Source organism: Lipophrys pholis (genome assembly GCF_963383615.2).
Source record: "Lipophrys pholis genome assembly, chromosome: 16".
Classification (NCBI taxonomy): Eukaryota; Metazoa; Chordata; class Actinopteri; order Blenniiformes; family Blenniidae; genus Lipophrys; species Lipophrys pholis.
In genome coordinates, this window is record NC_137634.1 from 5,411,838 (window position 1) to 5,430,940 (window position 19,103).

General features: G+C 44.9%; 1 protein-coding gene across 1 annotated transcript in view; it reads left to right on the forward strand.

Annotated features, from left to right (window-relative positions):
• rnf43 (ring finger protein 43) overlaps positions 1-16,396 on the forward strand; it is a gene marked incomplete at its 5' end in the record, with an annotated part of 87,710 nt that extends 71,314 nt beyond the window's left edge. Inside the window, 7 exons of the mRNA XM_080483874.1 lie at positions 10,281-10,355; positions 10,439-10,570; positions 11,273-11,374; positions 11,463-11,633; positions 11,718-11,820; positions 12,216-13,727; positions 14,658-16,396. Coding sequence (XP_080340000.1) covers positions 10,281-10,355; positions 10,439-10,570; positions 11,273-11,374; positions 11,463-11,633; positions 11,718-11,820; positions 12,216-13,727; positions 14,658-14,683 — 2,121 coding nt within the window. The 3' untranslated portion in view covers positions 14,684-16,396. The remainder of the gene's footprint in view (positions 1-10,280; positions 10,356-10,438; positions 10,571-11,272; positions 11,375-11,462; positions 11,634-11,717; positions 11,821-12,215; positions 13,728-14,657) is intronic.
• Positions 16,397-19,103: the final 2,707 nt, after the last annotated feature.

Consider the following 19,103-nt stretch of genomic DNA (forward strand, 5'->3'; position numbering starts at 1 on the left):
GGCTTACTGCACTATCTGTTCCAAGAATGAATTCCTTGAGGCTTACAAGAGCTGTTGAATGAGATGGAGGGCTCAGGGCAGGAATGATTGGATGGGGGGGGGGGGGGGGGGGGGGGGGGGGGGACACTCCACACTGTAGGAGGGGTGTCAGGCGCTCACTTACAGGCCTGATTAAATAACAGGATGCTTTATGAAAACAAGAACATTATCTGCCTCTTAAAAGGCCGGGAAAGGCCGTCTAATTGGCTTCCCCTGAGTCTTTGTGTTGCCGCCCGTTGGTGAGCGCCCGCCACAAAAAGTAAAACAAAACTCTTTCTCAGCCTCCTCTGTTTGTGCTCTCATCAGCACCGTAGGAATTTATCAACACACCGACACCGAGCCTGCAGAGAGCGGCGTCTCTCTCCGTTCGGCGGATCACTCCTCGATGGATCTCTTCATTGAGTGCGATACAAACAATAAAGAGATAGAGGCTCCTCTGTGGTGTGGGACGCCCTCTCATGTGGAGACTTTCGCAGTCGGGGTTTAAAAAAATAAATAAAAAAATTGGATGTTTGGAGAAGTGAGGATAAAGCGGCAGAGGTGGGGTTTGGTATGTTTTGTGCTCCCTCTCGGATCAGAGGAGTCTGTGCATCCACAGATCCGACTCGGCCTCTTTACATGGCTGTCTGCCTTCAGTTGGGCCCCGGTGGTTTACCTAATTATACCTATTACATCAAGTGCTGCTGTATATCACGACAGTTACAGCTGTAATTAATTTTAGGGCTATTTTGTGTGCTTACACATCTTTCAGTAATTACAGTGATAGTTCAGAGGAGCCGTCTTTAGTGTGGACTGAAAGCATCACATGTATTAGTACACCTTATTATCAAAGGTGAGACTGGTCTTTAACTGAAAGGGCAATTTAACTGAATATGTGAGCACAATGACAAAATCCCAAGTTGCAGAAATGTCCTTTTGTTCTGCGTGCTATGAAAATAGTGATACGCCAGTTTATTAAATTTTTTTTATTTGAAATAATGTCCTGATTAATCAAGTTAAATTAGTTAATATCAACAGTCTCTGTGTAAAGGAATGGACATTTTCCATGGCTGCTGCCTCCCTGTGGTGGTGTCTTGAAATACACAAACATTTCATTATCGTCCAGTCATCCAAACATGGTCTATGCTGCTTTATCTAACTTTTGGTTCCATGTTTATCATGACTCCCGTCCTGGTTTCATACTGAACATTGGAAGTGTGTTTTGCAATTTATATGGAAATCACAAATTACTCACGTCACATACAAAATAGTTCTAAATCAGGGATGATTAATAATGTAATAATGGTCAATAACGTAATATCTGCCAATAATGTGATCTTTTTGGCCATTTTAAATCTATTAAAGTCAAATAATATATTCACTTCCCATTAGTGTAATAGGACGTATGAGCCATCATAAAATCTGTTTGCGAATGATCGAATTAACGAGTATCATTTACTTCTATACTTCTGCAGCATCAGAATTACCTACATTTTTGGTTACGACATTATTGGTGGCTCTAACATGTGGATGTGAGTATGTGTCTCTGTATCTTCCCTGTGATGGACTGGGTGTCCCCTGCTTTTTGTCCGTAGTCGGCTGGGATCAGCTTCCACGACCCTGAGTACGACGAAGCAGATGAAATATGAATGGATGATAGTTGTAATTACAGATTAGTGATTTAAGATTATATTAATGGGGTAAAACGTCGTCGTCTCACACCACATAGAGGAATAAAACGTGGAAGGGCATGTGTTCATACCTCCAGGAGAGCTTTGGACATTGTGAATGAATACACAGAAGCTTTTCTGGTGGGACGACGCCTTACGTAACAGTTCATGTTGATTCGGGCTGTAATTTATCACCCGTCTATATTGGATCCAGATAAACTACGAGGCTTCCACGAGCCAATCAGGTGAAACCGCTTTGATCCAGCCGGGTTTAGAAGAAACACTTTCAATAAATATTGGCTTTCCTGCAGGATGTCGGCGGAGTTCCTCAAGTTGGAAGCGACACTGTAAAAATGCTGATTCCCTCTCTGAATAACCCGTAACTTTTTTGTTTATTCAGAATGTTAAGGAACCAACCATCTTCATGATGTCCTTCACTAAAATCTGAGGTTTTCCTCTTGTACTTCAACATCGTCTCCACACACTCCACACTCTGAACTTTCTTCTTCACCTCTTTTGTCCACTGTTATTACTTGAATTCACCCACCGTCCTCTGCTTTTGGCATACAGGAAACAAACCTGTACTAAATGTAACAGGGTTTTCGTCACCGACTTCCAATTCAAGTTGTACAAACCTAAAATCTTGAGTTGGCAGCACAAAACTGACAAATTTTAATTTGAAGTTTGAAGTTTTTCTTCTTTGTTTAATGCAACAACTTGTCTCTTTTCTCTTTGAAACAACACATTTTGTCATTTGATCTCTATTTAGATTTTCTTTGAGGTAAATCCGCTCAATCTGACTCTGCTTAGTTTCAATCTTTATGGTAATTTCAGACAATAACCTCCAAGACTCCATGCATCCAGATGTGAGAGCTGCGGGCAGCGCTTTCCCCTCCAGGGTCCCGCGGTGGCTGACACGTTTACTGGCTGTTAACCCTGTGTTAACTCCCTCATTGCCTGGCCTCGGGGGCTGGAGGGGTTAATGTAGTGATGGTAGAAGGTCACATTGTGTTTCAGCCTCGTCACTGTCACCAGCGGCCACATCAGGTTCATCCCGCCATGCGGGAGCTCGCTGCCCGGCTCCTTTGATGTCCCTGCGAAGTGGTTAGTGAGCGGCGGCGTGTCGGATGACGGTGGTCTTTCCGTGTCACCTTGTGGTTTGCGTTTCAGATGTGTGTCACAGTGTGACGAGTGTCTGCTAATGAGGGGGGTGTGGGGGGGCTGTCTGAATGACCTCTGTTACCTCCAGACAGGAAGATCAGGTTCATCACTTTTTCCAGAGTGCATGAGAAAGGTAGCCAAGCCCAGGTTCTGGATTTTGTGTACGTCTATGTGTGTGTGTGTGTGTGTGTGTGTGTGTGTGTGTGTGTGTGTGTGTGTGTGTGTGTGTGTGTGTCTGTGTGTGTGTGTGTGTGTGTCTGTGTGTGTGTGTGTGTGTGTGTGTGTGTGTGTGTGTGTGTGTGTGTGTGTGTGTGTGTGTGTGTGTGTGTGTGTGTGTGTGTGTGTGTGTGTGTGTGTGTGTGTGTGTGTGTGTGCGCGCACCAGGATGAATGGAAGGTATAAGCAGGAGGAGTGTGTGATTCAGTCCCACCCCCTGAGGCTCAATACTTTTCCCTGAGAGTAAAATCTGCTCACCTGCCCTGACATGCCTGCCCAGCCACCCCCCCCACCCCCACCTCGTCTTCATACAGTACCCCTCCACCACCCCACCCCCCTTCTCCTATTCCAGCGGCCCCACATCAAAGAGTCTCTGTGAGTAATGGATACCCAGCGGCGCCACACCCTTCACTCGTCCAACCAACTCAACTTGCTGGTGCTCAGTCGGGAGCACCAACACAAACGCACGCACGCACGCACACACACACACACACACACACACACACACACACACACACACACACACACACACACACACACACACACACACACACACACACACACACACACACACACACACACACTACAGAGCTATTATTCATTCACAATTAGACTCAAATATGAACCAAGTAGGTAACATTTAAAGCAGAGGTTTTCTGTGAAAAGAGGAAAATAAGCAGCAGGGATACTGTCAGAGGGACGGTTTTTTAATGTGGCAGCCCTGTTTGGCTCTAGGGTGCGTTTCGGGAAGGAGATATCGCCTGATCTCGATTAATTCTGCTTAAATTTAACCGAAGCGGTAGTGCTTCACATTGAAGAGGTGACTATTGTTGACATGAGATTGACACCAAGGTTGGTTCGATCCTTCCCCAAGTTTCAGGGTGTTCTTTGGCAAAATATTCAGTGTGTGCCTTTTTTTTTATGATTTTGATTGTTTCACAAAAAGTGCATCTGCGTGTTTTGGTGAAAATTTGAAAGAATGTTTGAGAAAAATGTGCTGATTTTCTCCATTTTAGTCATTTTTTTCTGGGCATCGCGAATCAATGGCACATTAAAATGTTCATTTCTTTGATTCCTGTCAGACTGTCTGAGATTCAAAACGGCAGTAAACATATCTCAGCTGGGAATCACCTGCTGTTTATGTAACACCTGGAAGGATGCAGAGCTTTAATATTGACACAGGAAGAGGAAAAACAAAGCTTTTAGCAAGTGAAATGACTTGATTTAGTTCTAGCGTTGCTTTCATGGAGTGTTTTTTGTTGCACAAAGCTGCTGTTACTGTTGATGCTGCTGCGATTTAGTGTTTTAAATAACTTAGTATATGAAATAGTAACGCTAATTTGACTATAGTATATAAAAAAAGATCCAACTTTCATGGTCTAGACTCTAGACAGAAATGGGATTGTAGTTATAAGATTTAACAAATGTATACGTGTGTGTATGTATCCATGCAATATTTACCTGTTTTATTAAACTTATTAGCCTCAGACGTAGCAGATGTTTTAAATTAAAGTGGTATTCCCACAAGAGCACAATTAGACTTTTTATTCCTTATGAATCTCAACAGCATTCATATCGTATGATGTGGAAAACATAAGGAGGCCCAACATGCAGTTATTAGCTGCTGTATGACAAAGTATGTGTGGCATGAGAGTTAGGGACTATTTGACTGGCCTTGTGAAGTGTCTGGGTTCAAGTGGTTGCTTTTCTAAAAGTTGTGCACGTAACAACATCGTCATTTAATTTTGTAGGACTCAACATGGGGAAGGCTTCAACAACGTCATCGTCAATTGATTGTCGAGTTATTGTCAAACTTGATCTGCACCTGTCTTCCATGCCGCTCCACCACCTCGTTGTCTGCTTCGGATATAGCCATGCAGTGCGCCGCTGCGCCGTGCCGCGCCGCGCCGCCTCGGTAATGGTTCCAGTGTGCCGGCTCGGTCAGGAGAAATGACAGAGCAGAGAGTCGGCCTCAGACCTGTAGGCCCACAGCGCTGTACTCTGTCATTAGACACTTTAATGCAGCAGCAGCACCACAGCCTGCTCTCCTCCCTCCACCCCTTCATTCATCCCTCACTCCGCCCGTCTTTCTCCTCTTCCACACACATATTGCTCCATTTTCCCTGTGCATTGATTGATAAGTCCCCACAAGTATGGTGAAGTTAGAGGTTTTATGAGAACGGAGAAAAGAGTGGTTGGGGAAGTATTGACTAAATATAATTTCTTCATTTTTTCTTTTAGTTTTTTTGCCAAATCTGTCGTTTTCCAAATAAGAAACTTGCATGAGGAAAAAAGGCTGAAAACAAGAAGACAACTAAAGCAGTCTCACAACATTGTGCGGTTACATGTTGTTGTATGGAAGAAGGGTTTGCAAAGTTTTTGGTTGAAGGCCAGACTTGATAATATTTTTCACGTTATCTTCGGGATCCTTCGACAATAAAAAACTCTTTGTCTCGCCTTATAGTGAGATACAGCTACGCGGTGAATCTGCATATATAGTCTGCAACTGTCAAAACGATCACACTAAATCTTGGTTAATTCATTTTAATCTTTTTTTTAATAATGTGTTTCAATAGCATGATTAAAAAAAGAAAAAAGTTCCCTCCATTCATTTCTTTTCATTGATTTCAGGGTGTATCACGGTTGGAGAAATCAGACCCTGACCTTCAGTGTTATTGTTACTGCTGTGTCACTTAAAAGTCAGAGGTTAGAAAGGTAGTGGGTCAGACTCTCAATATAGTTCTGTAATCATAGAAGTTCAACTAATACAGCAGATGTTTCTGTGCATGTGTGTATGTGTATGTGTATGTGTATGTGTGTGTGTCTTTTTCCTCTCCGTTACGTCGGTACATGGCTGCAGATGAAGGCAGTTTACCCGCTACGCAGAAGTGGCACAAACATCAAGACGCTACCGGGCAAAGAGATCATGTCAGGCAAATGGAAAAAATCCTGGGCCGGGCCGTCGTGTGGTGTAAAGTCATCGCAGCGGCGTAGTCTTGTTTCGGCTCCGCGGAGAACACGCTGTGATGCCAGCTCAGCTCCGGCTCGCAGACCGCACTCCGCCGGGGATGTAAACAAACAGCGCTGGCTGGCCGGGCGGGCCACCCACTGCCGGAGAGGGCAGATCACTGGCTCCCGCTGGTGTTTACGCAAGATGAGCTGTGGTTAATACTGTAGTGAGCCTCCATGCTGCTCGCAGTAGTGCGGGCCACGTATAGAGTCGTGTGAGTCAGTTTCTCCTTGACAGCTTCTGTGTTGCACTCGTACATGATTAAAGCGTCTGTTCGTGGACGGGTGACTTGATTCTGGTGAAAACGGGTAGAGTGATTCAGTTTAGTTCAATCAGTGATTTTTAAATGCATGGAAAACGTAGGATGAAGATTCTGCTCACTAATACGCTGCGTATGTGTGCCGGGAAGGAACAGCCTGCCAACTCTAATAATTCACGCAGTTTATTTCACATCTGATTTGAATGTGTGTGTTGAGTGCAGCACAATAATCCTGCGTTTGGTAAAAATGAAATCCAAATGTCAGCGCCGCATCAAGCCGTCTCTGCTTCGTGTGAGAGACACACAGTGGAAACTTTCAAATTCAGCAAAAGAACAAACCAATAAATTGATCAGCATTGATCATTTCATGCGGTATGTGGCTACTGAGAATCTTGGAAAACAGTTTAATGTCTCAGAATTGTTGTGTAAAGTTTGAGTAAACAGTAATACTTTTTACCGCTTCAATCAGTCCACTCTCACTCGATTTGCACTCCAAAACATGACGGTGTAAACATTACTCCACACATCTGAAGCAGATTGTTCATTTGATTGAGCTCAGACAGTGGAGGAGAAAGAGAAAGTGTCCTACTTTCGGAAAATGATGAAAGCTGAAGCTTCCTGTCATTTTTCTCTGCCTATTTTTAGAGTCCTCGAGATGGATTTCTGATGGCTGCAGTGATTCATGAAGTTTGTCCGCTCTGGCGACAATACATCCAAATCTGCTTTTATAAAAACAGCCCTGCGGTCGTTTTGACACAAGCATTCATTTGTCAGAACATGTAGCCACACCCAGCCGGCAAAACAGAACCAGCGTTTGATGAGGACTGTGTTTTTACCCAAGCTTTAAATCTGGTGTTTGACCTTCTGCGTCAGCTGGAGGTCCAAGGTTAGAACGGGGCGGGGGGGGGCAAACACATTTTAGTTCAGAGGCCATCTCCAACTTAATTTCATTTTGAGTCGAGCAGACCAGTAAAATGATGCCAAAATGACCTTCAAATTTCAACTTTAAAGTTTATTTATGTATTTATTTTTATACTAATTGGCCAGTGGTGAACACAAGACGGGCGAGCATTAGCCTCAAAGCCCTGCTCTCAGGAGGACTTTGTAAAAACATGCACAACACAACAGCTGTAAGAGACATTTTTGGACATTTTACTGTATTTCCCACCAGAAGGTTTCATTCAAATTGGCTTTATGTCGAGATTACAGTAATTTTTGGTAGTAATTTCCCACAGCCCCTCCAGGACTGTGAATATCTTACCTTGGGACGTATGCAATAGCTTCTTATTGATTCTCAGTTTTTAATTATTAATTTTCATTCGCTGGTACGTTCCCAGTATTTATAACTTATTCTATATTATCTCGATTGTAAATTTTTTTTATTGTGTTTTTTTTTTTTATCGCTGACCCTACATATAATTCTGCAGTTCATCTCTGATGTAATTTGCCTGAATGATGAGGAATAAATCGGATCCTGATTTATGGAAATAGAGACTTTTTCATCATGTATACTCTGCGCCACAACAAAGAAAAACTATAAAGTTCAAATTTAAAGGTTATTGTGGCAGTATATTACCAGTCCAGCCCACTCAAGATGAAATTTGTCTGTCTGTGGCCCCTGAACTAAAGACGGTTGAACACCAACATAACGTCGTACTCTTGGTTGAAGCTTTCCTGCTATGAAGAAGTGATACGCTCCGAAGATTAACCAGAGCTTCAGATGAGATTGTAAACGCCTGAGCTGGTTGCATAGCTGATCCTGACCTCATGGTGCTCCTGTCTGGCTCCCTGCCCTCAGGTGTCTTCGCAGAAGACTCGCCAACACCTGGTGGTTCATTTAAACAGACCCTCACCCATCCTCTAAACATTTCCCCCGCAGCTGGAGAAAGCAGAAGCAGCCCGTCGTTGGTCTGCGTGTCGTTTCTTACTTTTTCATCGCTGACGTCATCGCCGTGCAACTCGAACAAAACTGCAGTGGTTTCCGCCATCGTTTCTGCCTAAAAATGTAGGAATCATGTGAAGGTATATCTCATGTTTACCTCACAGCAGCCATGTCTTTTTCAGTACCCTGCTCATATTGAATCACTTGTCCGTGTCCATTCAGCTCCACTGCTCCAATAAAGGTTAAATTTAGCTCCTATTAATGGTGTCATGAGATCTCGCAGACCGTTTCCGGGTTGGTGGAGGCGCAACCACACTGTGGTCCCCACTACTACTAATGCTGAGATATAATAAGACCACAGGAGGAGTCATTGAAGAAGTGTATTATGATGTATTCCTGAAGTTTATGGGACTGTCTGTGACTGTGTGTGACTGTGTGTGACTGTGTGTGTGTGTGTGTGTGTGTGTGTGCGTGTGTGTGTGCGTGTGTGTGTGCGTGTGTGCGTGTGTGTGGGTGGGTGGGTGGGCGGGCGGGCGGGCGGGCGTGCGTGTTGGACCACAAGAGCTCTCTCCTACATTTATTACCATTAGAGGATGTGCAGGCTCACAGAGCTTTTCAACTCCAGGTAAAGCTAATTCCCACATGTCAAACCTCCAGCCGCCTCCTTCTTCTCCTTTACGACGGCGCCTCATTTCGACTCATGCACATGAAACAGTGAAAAAACGCTACAGGCCTCTTGACCTTTCATTTCTCTTTCTTTGCGTTCTGCGGGATGCTCCACTTCAACTTGTGTACATGACTGTGAGAAAATCTGTGTCTCTGTTTGAAGTGATCTCACATCCACTGCTCAGAAGAGGCTTTTCATTATAACTTAATGAATGGATCAAAGAAGCGATGCTTCGACCGGATCTGTGCATGAGCTCTGATCGCTCAGCCAGGAATCGCCGTAATCGGTGTTGCGTTTGACCCGGACCAGTGCTTGTTTCAATCCATGACTCCTCCTCATGAAGTGTTGACAGATGCTGGACGAGATGAGACTTCAGTGGAATTGTTTTGCTGATACTATAGAGAGCACTTCTGGGCTTTTCTTGTGTGTGCAGTGGTGAAAGAGTCAGATCAGCTATTGTTATCACGATCACTACAATCCAACTATAAAAACATTTGCTGCAGAAATGAAGATTAGAATTAGCGGAAAGTAATAAAAATCCATCCACCAATACGATGATCAGTGTGTGTAAATATGAATCAATCATTTAGACCAGAAGCAGTGTCAGAAGTGTTGATAAAACAGTTTTGTAGTCCAGTTTAGAACAGACTGTATCCCTCCGTCTTCTAACCCTCATATTAATCTCAGTGCTGCAGGAGAGAAGTTATTACAGTCTAATGGAGCCTTTAATGACCTTTTTCAGACAACCTATATACCTGCTTGTTGGAGAAATTGTGTTCGTGACTATGGAACATGTAAACATGTGTGTGGATGACTGGTACTCTTTGTTCGGCCTTTAAAGGGTTGATAACTTGTCCTGGAGTTGGTTTGAATTGTCACATAAAGCTTACATAGAGAATGAAAAGCGGAATATAAACTACAGCTTCTTGCCTAGTCTGATAATATTGTTTGATTCAAAGCTCTGGTTCTCTTCCAAGTTTCTCATCTTCATTTATTCTTATTCTTCATAAAATAAGTGTAATAAACGTGTTAAAGTGCTGTGGTCCGACCACATCCGACCATTTCTGGAGTGTGTGTGGCTGTCAGGTGGAGAAGTTGCAGGATTAGCTGTACTTGCGCCTGAGGCTTATGACATGACTGCCACCTAGTGGTGGTTCAAGAAACTATCACACAGGTAGAGGACGACACAGTCTAGTATCTTTCAGTTGTTTCCTGGCTCCTACACTCATATTTGCAATGTGTGGATAATGTTTTTAGACTTTGTTGAGAGTTTGGTGATGATTTAGATAAGATGCTACTGCAAGCACAGAATAAATCACTTTTTGACTGTTTTATACACCACAACAGTTGCTGGCTCTTTTTTTTTTAAATGTATCGTCCCCTGTTTTCTCTTCCAGGCTCGCATGGCACTGGCCAAAGGAGCTCGGGCTGTTATCTTCGATGTCAGTGATGACGACCACGCTGCTGCTGAGGTGAGTCTGCAGGTAAAGCTCATCATCTGAGATAGAAGTAAACACACGTACGCCACTCACAAAGCTGCGCTGCTCTCCTACAGCTAAGAGAGACGGACTCACTTCCCCGTCCGGTGGTGCTGGTGGAGGCCGAGGATGCTGAGGAGCTCATGGGGTTGGTCAACAAGAATGAGGAGGCCAGAGTAGTGATTGAGATCAAGATGGAGCCTAAGTGGGTAAGCAGCGAAGAGCAGGCACAAACCGTCTCTGAAGGAAGAGACGAGTGTCTGTGAAGTAGAGGAAATGGAAGGGGAGTTGAGGTCATAATCTATTGGCTATCATTCCTCTGATGCTGCTTCACACATGCTGGACAAAAACAGGCAGAACCAAAGTTTAATGTTTTAACTAGTCTGGTTTGTTTCGGTATAATGAGTCGGGACATTCTCTGAGCTTACAAACCAAAAATATCCGCATAAATAGAAACATCTGAATGTCTGTTTAATTTTTAGCAATATATATCTGTTATCATGTGCCATATTACAGTTTGTTTGATTTTTTTCTTTAAAATTCTTTCTGTTGGGAGGCTTTTCCTTTTGAATACACAAGTAAACATTAATGTGCATTGTTTACACAGAAAAGACACGACGCATCTGTAATTCAAACGTTTGAAATATCGAATAATGTTGGAACAATTCCCGAACATTTCAAGCAAATGATCTATTATGTGTAGACTCATTTGAAAGCCTCCATGTCTGAGGACTAAAGACCGTAGCAACATAAAACTGCAGAATGTTTGCTGAGTGCGTGAATCATTTGTATAAATATTGATCAAATCAAAAAACTAATGACTAATGCATTGTTACAGGGTTGAACATCCTAGTTTTTTTTATATATCTTGACAGTTTTGTAATCGGTTGTATAACCTTGTGCTCTTTCAGCCACATTATGACGTGGGGATTCTGCTCACTATCGTCCTCGCTGTTCTCACCATCGTCCTCATCTTTGCCTTTCGCTACAAGTGTAAAACCAACAGAACCTGGGTGAGTGACAGGAGCAGGTGGACTGCCGGTTGTCTGGCTCCACAGCACAGTCGGATCCCATTCAAACGTCCCCCTCTGCTTCGTACAGGACTCCGTCCATCAGCAAACCATGCGGGCCATCAATCGGCTGGAGACGAAGACCTACAACTCGCAGGGCTGCTCGGGCTCGCAGCGCCACCGCGCAGCCTGGGGCTCGGCCAGCAGCTCCAACTCCAGCCCCGTCTGTGCCATCTGCCTGGAGGAGTTCCAGGACGGGCAGGTGAGAGGACGTAGACATGGAGGGACGCCACGTTTCTGTGGATTCAACCGCTTGGGCGTCACTTACCGCGTCTGCTTTTTACAGCACTTGAGGATCATCTCCTGCGCTCATGAGTTCCACAAAGACTGCGTGGACCCCTGGCTGCTGCAGCACCGCACCTGCCCCCTCTGCATGCACAACATCATGGGTGAGGACAAGCACACTTACAGTTAAGTGCGGGTCAAGACGGGGAGCCTGTTTTCACCTTTCAAAGCATGACATGTGGTTTGATTGTGATATTTAATCCTCGATGTTGATTATCTATGCCCCTCATACTCATTCAAAAAGTCCAATTTGAACGTAGTTTTTATGCAGGATTTGCAGATAATTACTGATTACACACATGACCACGGGTAGGAATAGATTGCACCATATATAGGAGACGGTCAAGACAAAAGCCATTTTTGTCCAACATAAACATCATAGACACTGAACTTAAGTCATTTGCATGTGATTCATTTGATATGTCGTAGACTAGATCTGGTCTCTTCAGCCACAGTTTTTTGGTGAGATATCACTACTGTGTGTTTCTGTGCTGTTCAGGGACGGAGCGGCAGCCCCAGAGGAGCCGACACCAGCAGAACGCGGAGCAGAGTCAGGGCTTCCTGCACCCTCAGCCTTACAGCAGCCCACACAGCCACCCCTTCCCCCAGCACGCCATCCCCTTCTCTATGAGGCCCCACTATCCCCGCGGGCCCTCCGGACCTTATCCCAACCTGGGTCACTACAGTGGCTCCTCCCCCATGGACCCCCAGACTCTACGCTTGCTCACCAGCCGGCCGCTCGGCTCGGGCTGCGGGTATCACCCGCCCGCCGAGGTCCCCGGGAGGCCTCACAGGGTGGGAGGTAACTGCAGGACGTCCACGCACCACTACACGCCCCGCCGCTCCTGCCACAACTACCGCTCGTCTTGTCCGGCACAGCGCAGCGCGTCCAGCTCCAGGCTGCACCACGCCGTCTCCGTCACGCCACAGACCCGGGGGGGTCCGGCTCACAGCCGGCAGGACGAGGGGAGCTGCTCTGGAGGCAGCTACCACACAGAGCGCAGTGGGTACCTGGCCGACGGGCCGGCCAGCGACTCCAGCTCGGGGCCGTGCCACGGCTCCTCCAGTGACTCGGTTCTGAACTGTACCGACGTGTCCCTGCAGGGGGTCTACGGCAGCTGGTCCACCTTCCGCAGCTCGCTGAGCAGTGACTACGATCCGTTTGTGTATTACGGGCCAGGCCCCGGGTGCGCCCCCCGCAGGAACAGCCTGGAGGCGAGCGCCCAGGCCCGGCCCAGGTCTCTGGATTCTGTGGTGAACAAGGCGGGCTGTCTTGAAGAGCAGCCGCAGACTGTGTTCAGCCACATCCACTACCACCGCCACAGACACCACCACTACGAGGAGGGGGAGCACAGCCAGGGACCCAACCGGGGCTCGGACGAGGAGCAGGGGGCGGCCGGTGCGGCGGCCCCACCGGCCGCCCCCAACCCGGGAAAAAACTCACCTGTGTGTCCTCCTAAGCACAGCTCCTGCCACTGCCCCAAGCCAGAGCCCCCTGACCGGCCCGGCCCTGGCCCCGGCACAGAGCACCCAGACCACGACCCCGGCGGGCCCACGGGGCCCCAGGTGCCCCAGGTGCTCGTTTCCCCGATCCCCCTGCAGCTCCAGCCCCACTGCTGCCACCAGGGACACACGCTGCCTCCCACTCCCCTCGGGCGAGTGGGCGGCTGCGTGCTGGACGGGCCCTCGGTTCGATTCCACCAGAGCTTGGATCTGCAGGACGACCGCAGCATCCATATCCACTATGGCCAGGGGCCGAGCTTCTGCTGCTCGCCCCCCGAGCTGCATCCCGCGCTGCTCCCCGTGCCCCTCATCCTGGACTCCGGGGGGATGGAGGACTGGCCCTGCTGTGCCGGGGCGCATGTGGTGTGGCAGAAACGGGTGCAGCAGGCCCGCTCGGAGCCTCAGCTCCTCAGCCCCGGGGCCCCTGTGGACAGACCCCCCTGCACGTTCCACCAGGGGCCCAACACAGACATTTGTTTATACTGCCAATCATTACATCACAATCAGGGTGAGTGTCTCGTCTTTACCTCTGATCAGACGACCAGCTGTGGTCACGTCATCACAGATAAAAGCTTCTATCACCATGCTGGTATTGATTCTAATCACATCCTGGTCAGTGAATACAGAAGTGTTTAAGCTGAAGCTGAAGTGGATTTAGATTTATATGCGCTACACGAAGTCGCAGAATTTGCAAGTCGTTTGCTCCAGTGTACATTTTGATTCCCCACATTTAGGCAAAGTGGGGCTTTTCAGGATTGTAGCTTTGTGTTTTTGCTTCGTGAATGTAAACTTAATTCACGTCTGGAGGAGGTTGAAATCTCTGTAAACTCTTTTAGTTTAATTTATAGCTTTCGCACTGCACTTTTCGTATAGACACCAGTTATTTCCTGCCTGTTGTGGTGCCGTTAGTCATGTCTGTGGTCAGTGACTAAAGATGCTCCCTGCAGGCGGCTCTGTTGTTGTTGTTTTCAGGTTTTTTTTCTTAACTTTGAAAGGTATTAATTACAGGAGTGGAGAGAATGCTGAAACTTTGCATTTTAGTACAACTACTGCTCCATCTACTGTTAAAACACTCACTAAGGAAATACTGGCAAGTAAATGATCAGAAAGTGCTCTAAATATCACTTTTTCAACAATAGGTCATTTGATTTGAAATTTCTGCATAAATCCTCCTCGTTTAAAGCATATTTCATTGTATTTCAAATTACAGAATGGCAGTTTGTTTGATAAATAAATGCAAAGAATGCATACAAAAATATCAATATTATTTGAAATTGAGGCTGTACTAATAGAAATTTGACTTAAATATGAATCATACTTCTTTATTTCAGTATTGTGAGTGATATAAAATGTACAAGAAATGAGCTGGAATAATCCAGTAGAATGTTTCCCATTGTCTCTGTTTTGAGAGTAATTTGAGCTGTTTGTATGTGTCCAGGATCAGAGGAGGAGTCTGGAGTGTGAGAACATTTTGCATCCCCGTCGTCACTCGGCCGCGCAGCCGTCCGGGTGGAGAAGCCTTTCAGCGGCCATCTTGCCTTCCAGTTGATTCCACCAGCGATGCCTTTCCGGAGGAGACGACTCTCCTCCGGCCCCCCACCGGTCCAGACTCACAGGATGAAATGATCTTTGTTCTCTAAAGAGAAGCTAAATCATGCTCTAATTTCAGAATAATGTGGAAACTCTTGTTTGATATTTGATATCAAAACGTGCCGAGCGATCTGAGTATGTGAAGAAGTGTCGTTGCTTTGGAAAAACGACTCGGGCGTCACAAAGTGTGGGTGGGGGGGAGAGTGTCACTTATAGGAAGAATGTTCTAGTTCGAGGGCGTGGGTCCCTCGTGAAGCGTCGCTCACTCTGTCCCAAAATGTCTTGATTCAGATTCGAGGTACTTCTCTTTCACGTCTCCGCCTTCACTCGCTGAGTCCAGCCTCAGCCCACAGATACTTTTCTCTCCAGCCTACCTCAGCTCGGATTTCTTAACACGCCTCACAAAGGGGGTCTTTAAAGGTACTGCTGTAGTGAATAGTTTATTTCTATTTCTCTTTTTTTCCTTTCTTTTTTTTTGTTATTGGTCACCACCATGTAGCTCACCCACAACAGAAAGTGATCCTGTCCTAAACAGAGAGGAAGATCAGCGCTTCACTGAGGCCGCTGAGCCTTGCATGGGCCTTGTTTTCAATATTTCAATAATGGCAGCTGTTTTGTTTGTGTTTTGGATCCTTTTCTGTTCAATTTTTTTTCCACCTTTTTGAATGAACTGGTTTGACTGAATTTCCTTATTGTCATTACAAGCTATTGGTTTTTTTTTTTTTGTTTTTGTTTTTTTTCCATTTCTCTTGCCAGTGGTTACTTCACATGTTCGACCTCAGTGCTGTTAAAATCCCCTCCGATCAGTACACGATGAATAGGCCTCACCAGAAGCATGGAAACTCGTCACAATGTGGTATTATCCTCCGTAAAGGTTAGACCCTCCCCTCCTCCTCCAGCAACCGAAGCTCTAGAGAAATGCCTTGCCTTGCAGCCATTGAAACCAAATAATGACTGTAACAGTATAACTGGAGTGAAAGCCATGCTAGGTGGACCTCGCAGCCCCGAGCACCAGCAGTCTGCTGCTGCCGCGCCGCTTGAACGAAAGCTCGCCGTCGTCCTGTGATTTCAACCTGCACCTCGGAGGCGTTTCAGGAACAATCAGACACGGGAAAGACTGGAAGCTTTTGGTTGATTAAACCAGAAATAGGTGCGAAACCCTCCCATCAAAGTAGAGGTGCATCGATTTTCTCTCTACTTAAAGGTACAGTATAAAAAAAATAAAAATACTGTAATTAGTAAGCTGTCCGTAGAAGTTAGCAACTGATCACCACTGTAATACCAATTTCTACCACAAGATGGTGTCATGAGCCCATCTTCAGGTCCGCAAGATTAAGAAGTACCATGTACGTACATGCAGCAAACTGTATCAAAGCCCCCAAAAGTCAAGGTATAACGTCTTGTTCGCCTCCTAGAGGTCATTTAATGTATAGGTCATAATCAACACATCAGCAACTTTGACGTAATTTATAGCTTCTGTTTTAGTTCTTGTTGCTCATGCTATCAGTTTGCTATCAATCAGTTTATTTCTTTGGATTTGTGGCATATTCTCTGATTCGTCACAATGACGCAAATAACGTTACAAGCAAAAAACGAACAAAAAAAAAAACGGCAGCACTTCTCTCCAGCTGGTTCGGTCTCTGCAGCAGCCGGAGGAGGCGGCTCATGCAGCTGAAACTGATCAATAGGACAGTAAAATTTAAATAGCCGACTCACTTGGCAGCTACTAACTAAAGCAGAAACTGACAAACCTCTGAGAGCCAGACACCCGGCAGAATAGATGCCCTAGTGACTCACCAGAGCCACCTAATGTCCAAAATTGGCATTACTTTAATCCTGCATACTGTGCCTTTAAGCCACTTTGAAGGAAAATCAGAAATTAGCTTTTAAATGACTTAAAAATATATTTTTTCTTTTGTTCAATCAACTTAAAAATGCAAAAACAGAAATATGCTTCAAGTATTTGTTACCTAGTGTTTCATGTTCAGCCAAACAGGGCAAACTGAGAAAAAGTCCTCCTCATGGCGCCGTCGTCGATGGAGTTCCTCTTTAGCCACAGACTTTTTCACGTCACATAGAAAATGATCAGCGATCAGAGGAATTTACCTCCAGTGTGACGCTGAGTGAAAATGTGAAAGATGGTTTCCTGCAGTCAGACTGCGGCCGGAGCAGAGACAGCTCGTGGGTAGAATCAGTAGCACTTACTCATCCCCTCACATGTGCCTTATTCTTTCAAACTTTTCAGTCTAGAATCAGGAAGTCTCCCAACTCTCTCGGGTCCCGTTTACACGACATTCTCAAGTGAAAACGCAAAACGCTCAGGCTCATTGTCGACGGCGGGAAAGCCGCTACTGTGCTCCTTCACTGTGGCCTTAGTAAATAATTCTTCTGTACTGCAAGTAGACGAATGATAAGAACAGCGTTTGCCTCCAGAGTGTCTTGACGACTTGGTAGTTTTCGGGTTGAGAGTCACTCGGGAAAACAACCCGTTGTTATTGTTTATAGCAGACTGCTCTGCACCTGTGTGGTTTCACTACAAAAACAACCAACAGCACCAACTAGTGGCTTAACATGAAAACTACATCGTTTACAGTGTTTCTGTGCTTTCTGTGTAAACGGACATCGTTTTCAAACCGTTGCTGTGTGAATGTCAAACTTAAAACTGTAAAACAAAAACGCTGCGTTTTCACCTGAAACGTCGTCGTGTAAACGGGACCTCCGACGTTATACCCGTCGAACCAAAGAGGCGAAGCCTTGAGCGCAGTGAGCCGGCGGCGCGTCGTCCTGACTTTGTGTCCTCCAGCAGAGAACACGCTAGAATTGAAGTGGAATCCTTTACGCTTTCTGGACAATCATGCAGAAGTACTTTGGCCTGCAGTCCCTCCAGACAATACCTCACTCTGAATGTGTCGACGCGGCGTCCTCCAGCTAGAACTATCAGGGTCTTCTTCTTGTGCCCAGCGGTCTCAGAGACTGAGATGGAAATGACTGAATTACAAGCAGCACTTTGGCTTTAGCAGCTTTTTCTATTCAAAAAGAAATTTAAAAAAAAAAAAAGAAGAAGAAGAAGAAAGAGACGACATAAAACTCATAGTATTAAAACAACAGCCGGCCCGGATTAGGAGCTCGCGGTGCCGCAGAACATCCGGTGTGATTTCATCCTGTTCAACATCTTTCTCTTTGTGCTGTTCATGTGTTTGTTTGTTTTTTTGTTATGTTGTGCAAGAATAATAGAATTAAAGAAAAAAAACAAGATAAAGAAAACAAATCCCTCCACAAGTTGTAAGGGATAAGTCAGTATATTTTGGATACTTTGTGTACAAAAAGAGAACAACGAAAAACAAATGAAATAGTGTTGTATTTTATATATATATAATAGAACATTTCATTATAGTGACATGTCACTAATATATTTATTTACTAATATATTTATCCATTTTGCCCAGGTTTGAAAGAGTGGTTTCTGTATAGACTGAATGTTTCTATATGGGAACTGACCGGTGCCATCACAGATGTATCAACCTGTCTTCATTCCAATTATAAGCAAATAAATTATTTTGAAATAAAACCCCTGTGCCAGATTCATTTTGGAGCAGATCCATCCATCCATCCATCCATCCATCCATCCATCCATCCAAATGGTATTAATAAAGTATGATTACTGTGTTAACTGTTGTCCCACCTGAAAACTCGATATTCTCAGTCCACATTGACGTCAGAGATTTTTCTGATTCAATCAGAAGAAAATCCAAATTATGGATCGAATCTCTCTTGATGCACAAACAAACCCCCACTGTTTTTTCATGTAATGTAAGATGTGGAAACCCTGAAAATCAAGGACATCTTACCAATACCTTATTGTTGTTTTAAAATGTAGAATGAATAAAGAATAATTAATTTAAATAAAAAGGATCTAACACGTCCCAACTTATGAAAACCTATTGACGTTATGTCATTTTTTGTCGGATAAAAGAGAAACCTCTGAAATATTTGGTATTTTTTATTAAACAATACAAGTAGGAGGAAAAACACATTAGAGTGTGATGAATACAACATTAATGTCATTAATGTTCTCTGGAGATTAATTCAGTCACTGATTGTCAATATAATGATGTGAAGTTGTTTATGGGATGAGGATGTAATGACTATATATTCTTGTAAAGTAATTAATGTAAAATGTTGTTTATTGCCTCTGGAACAACCGTTCATAATGATGTGTTTTGTTGTAAAAATAGAGGACATCCAGCATGCAACAGTTTGGTATGAGGTGAACTGTACAACGTCTGTGATTTCT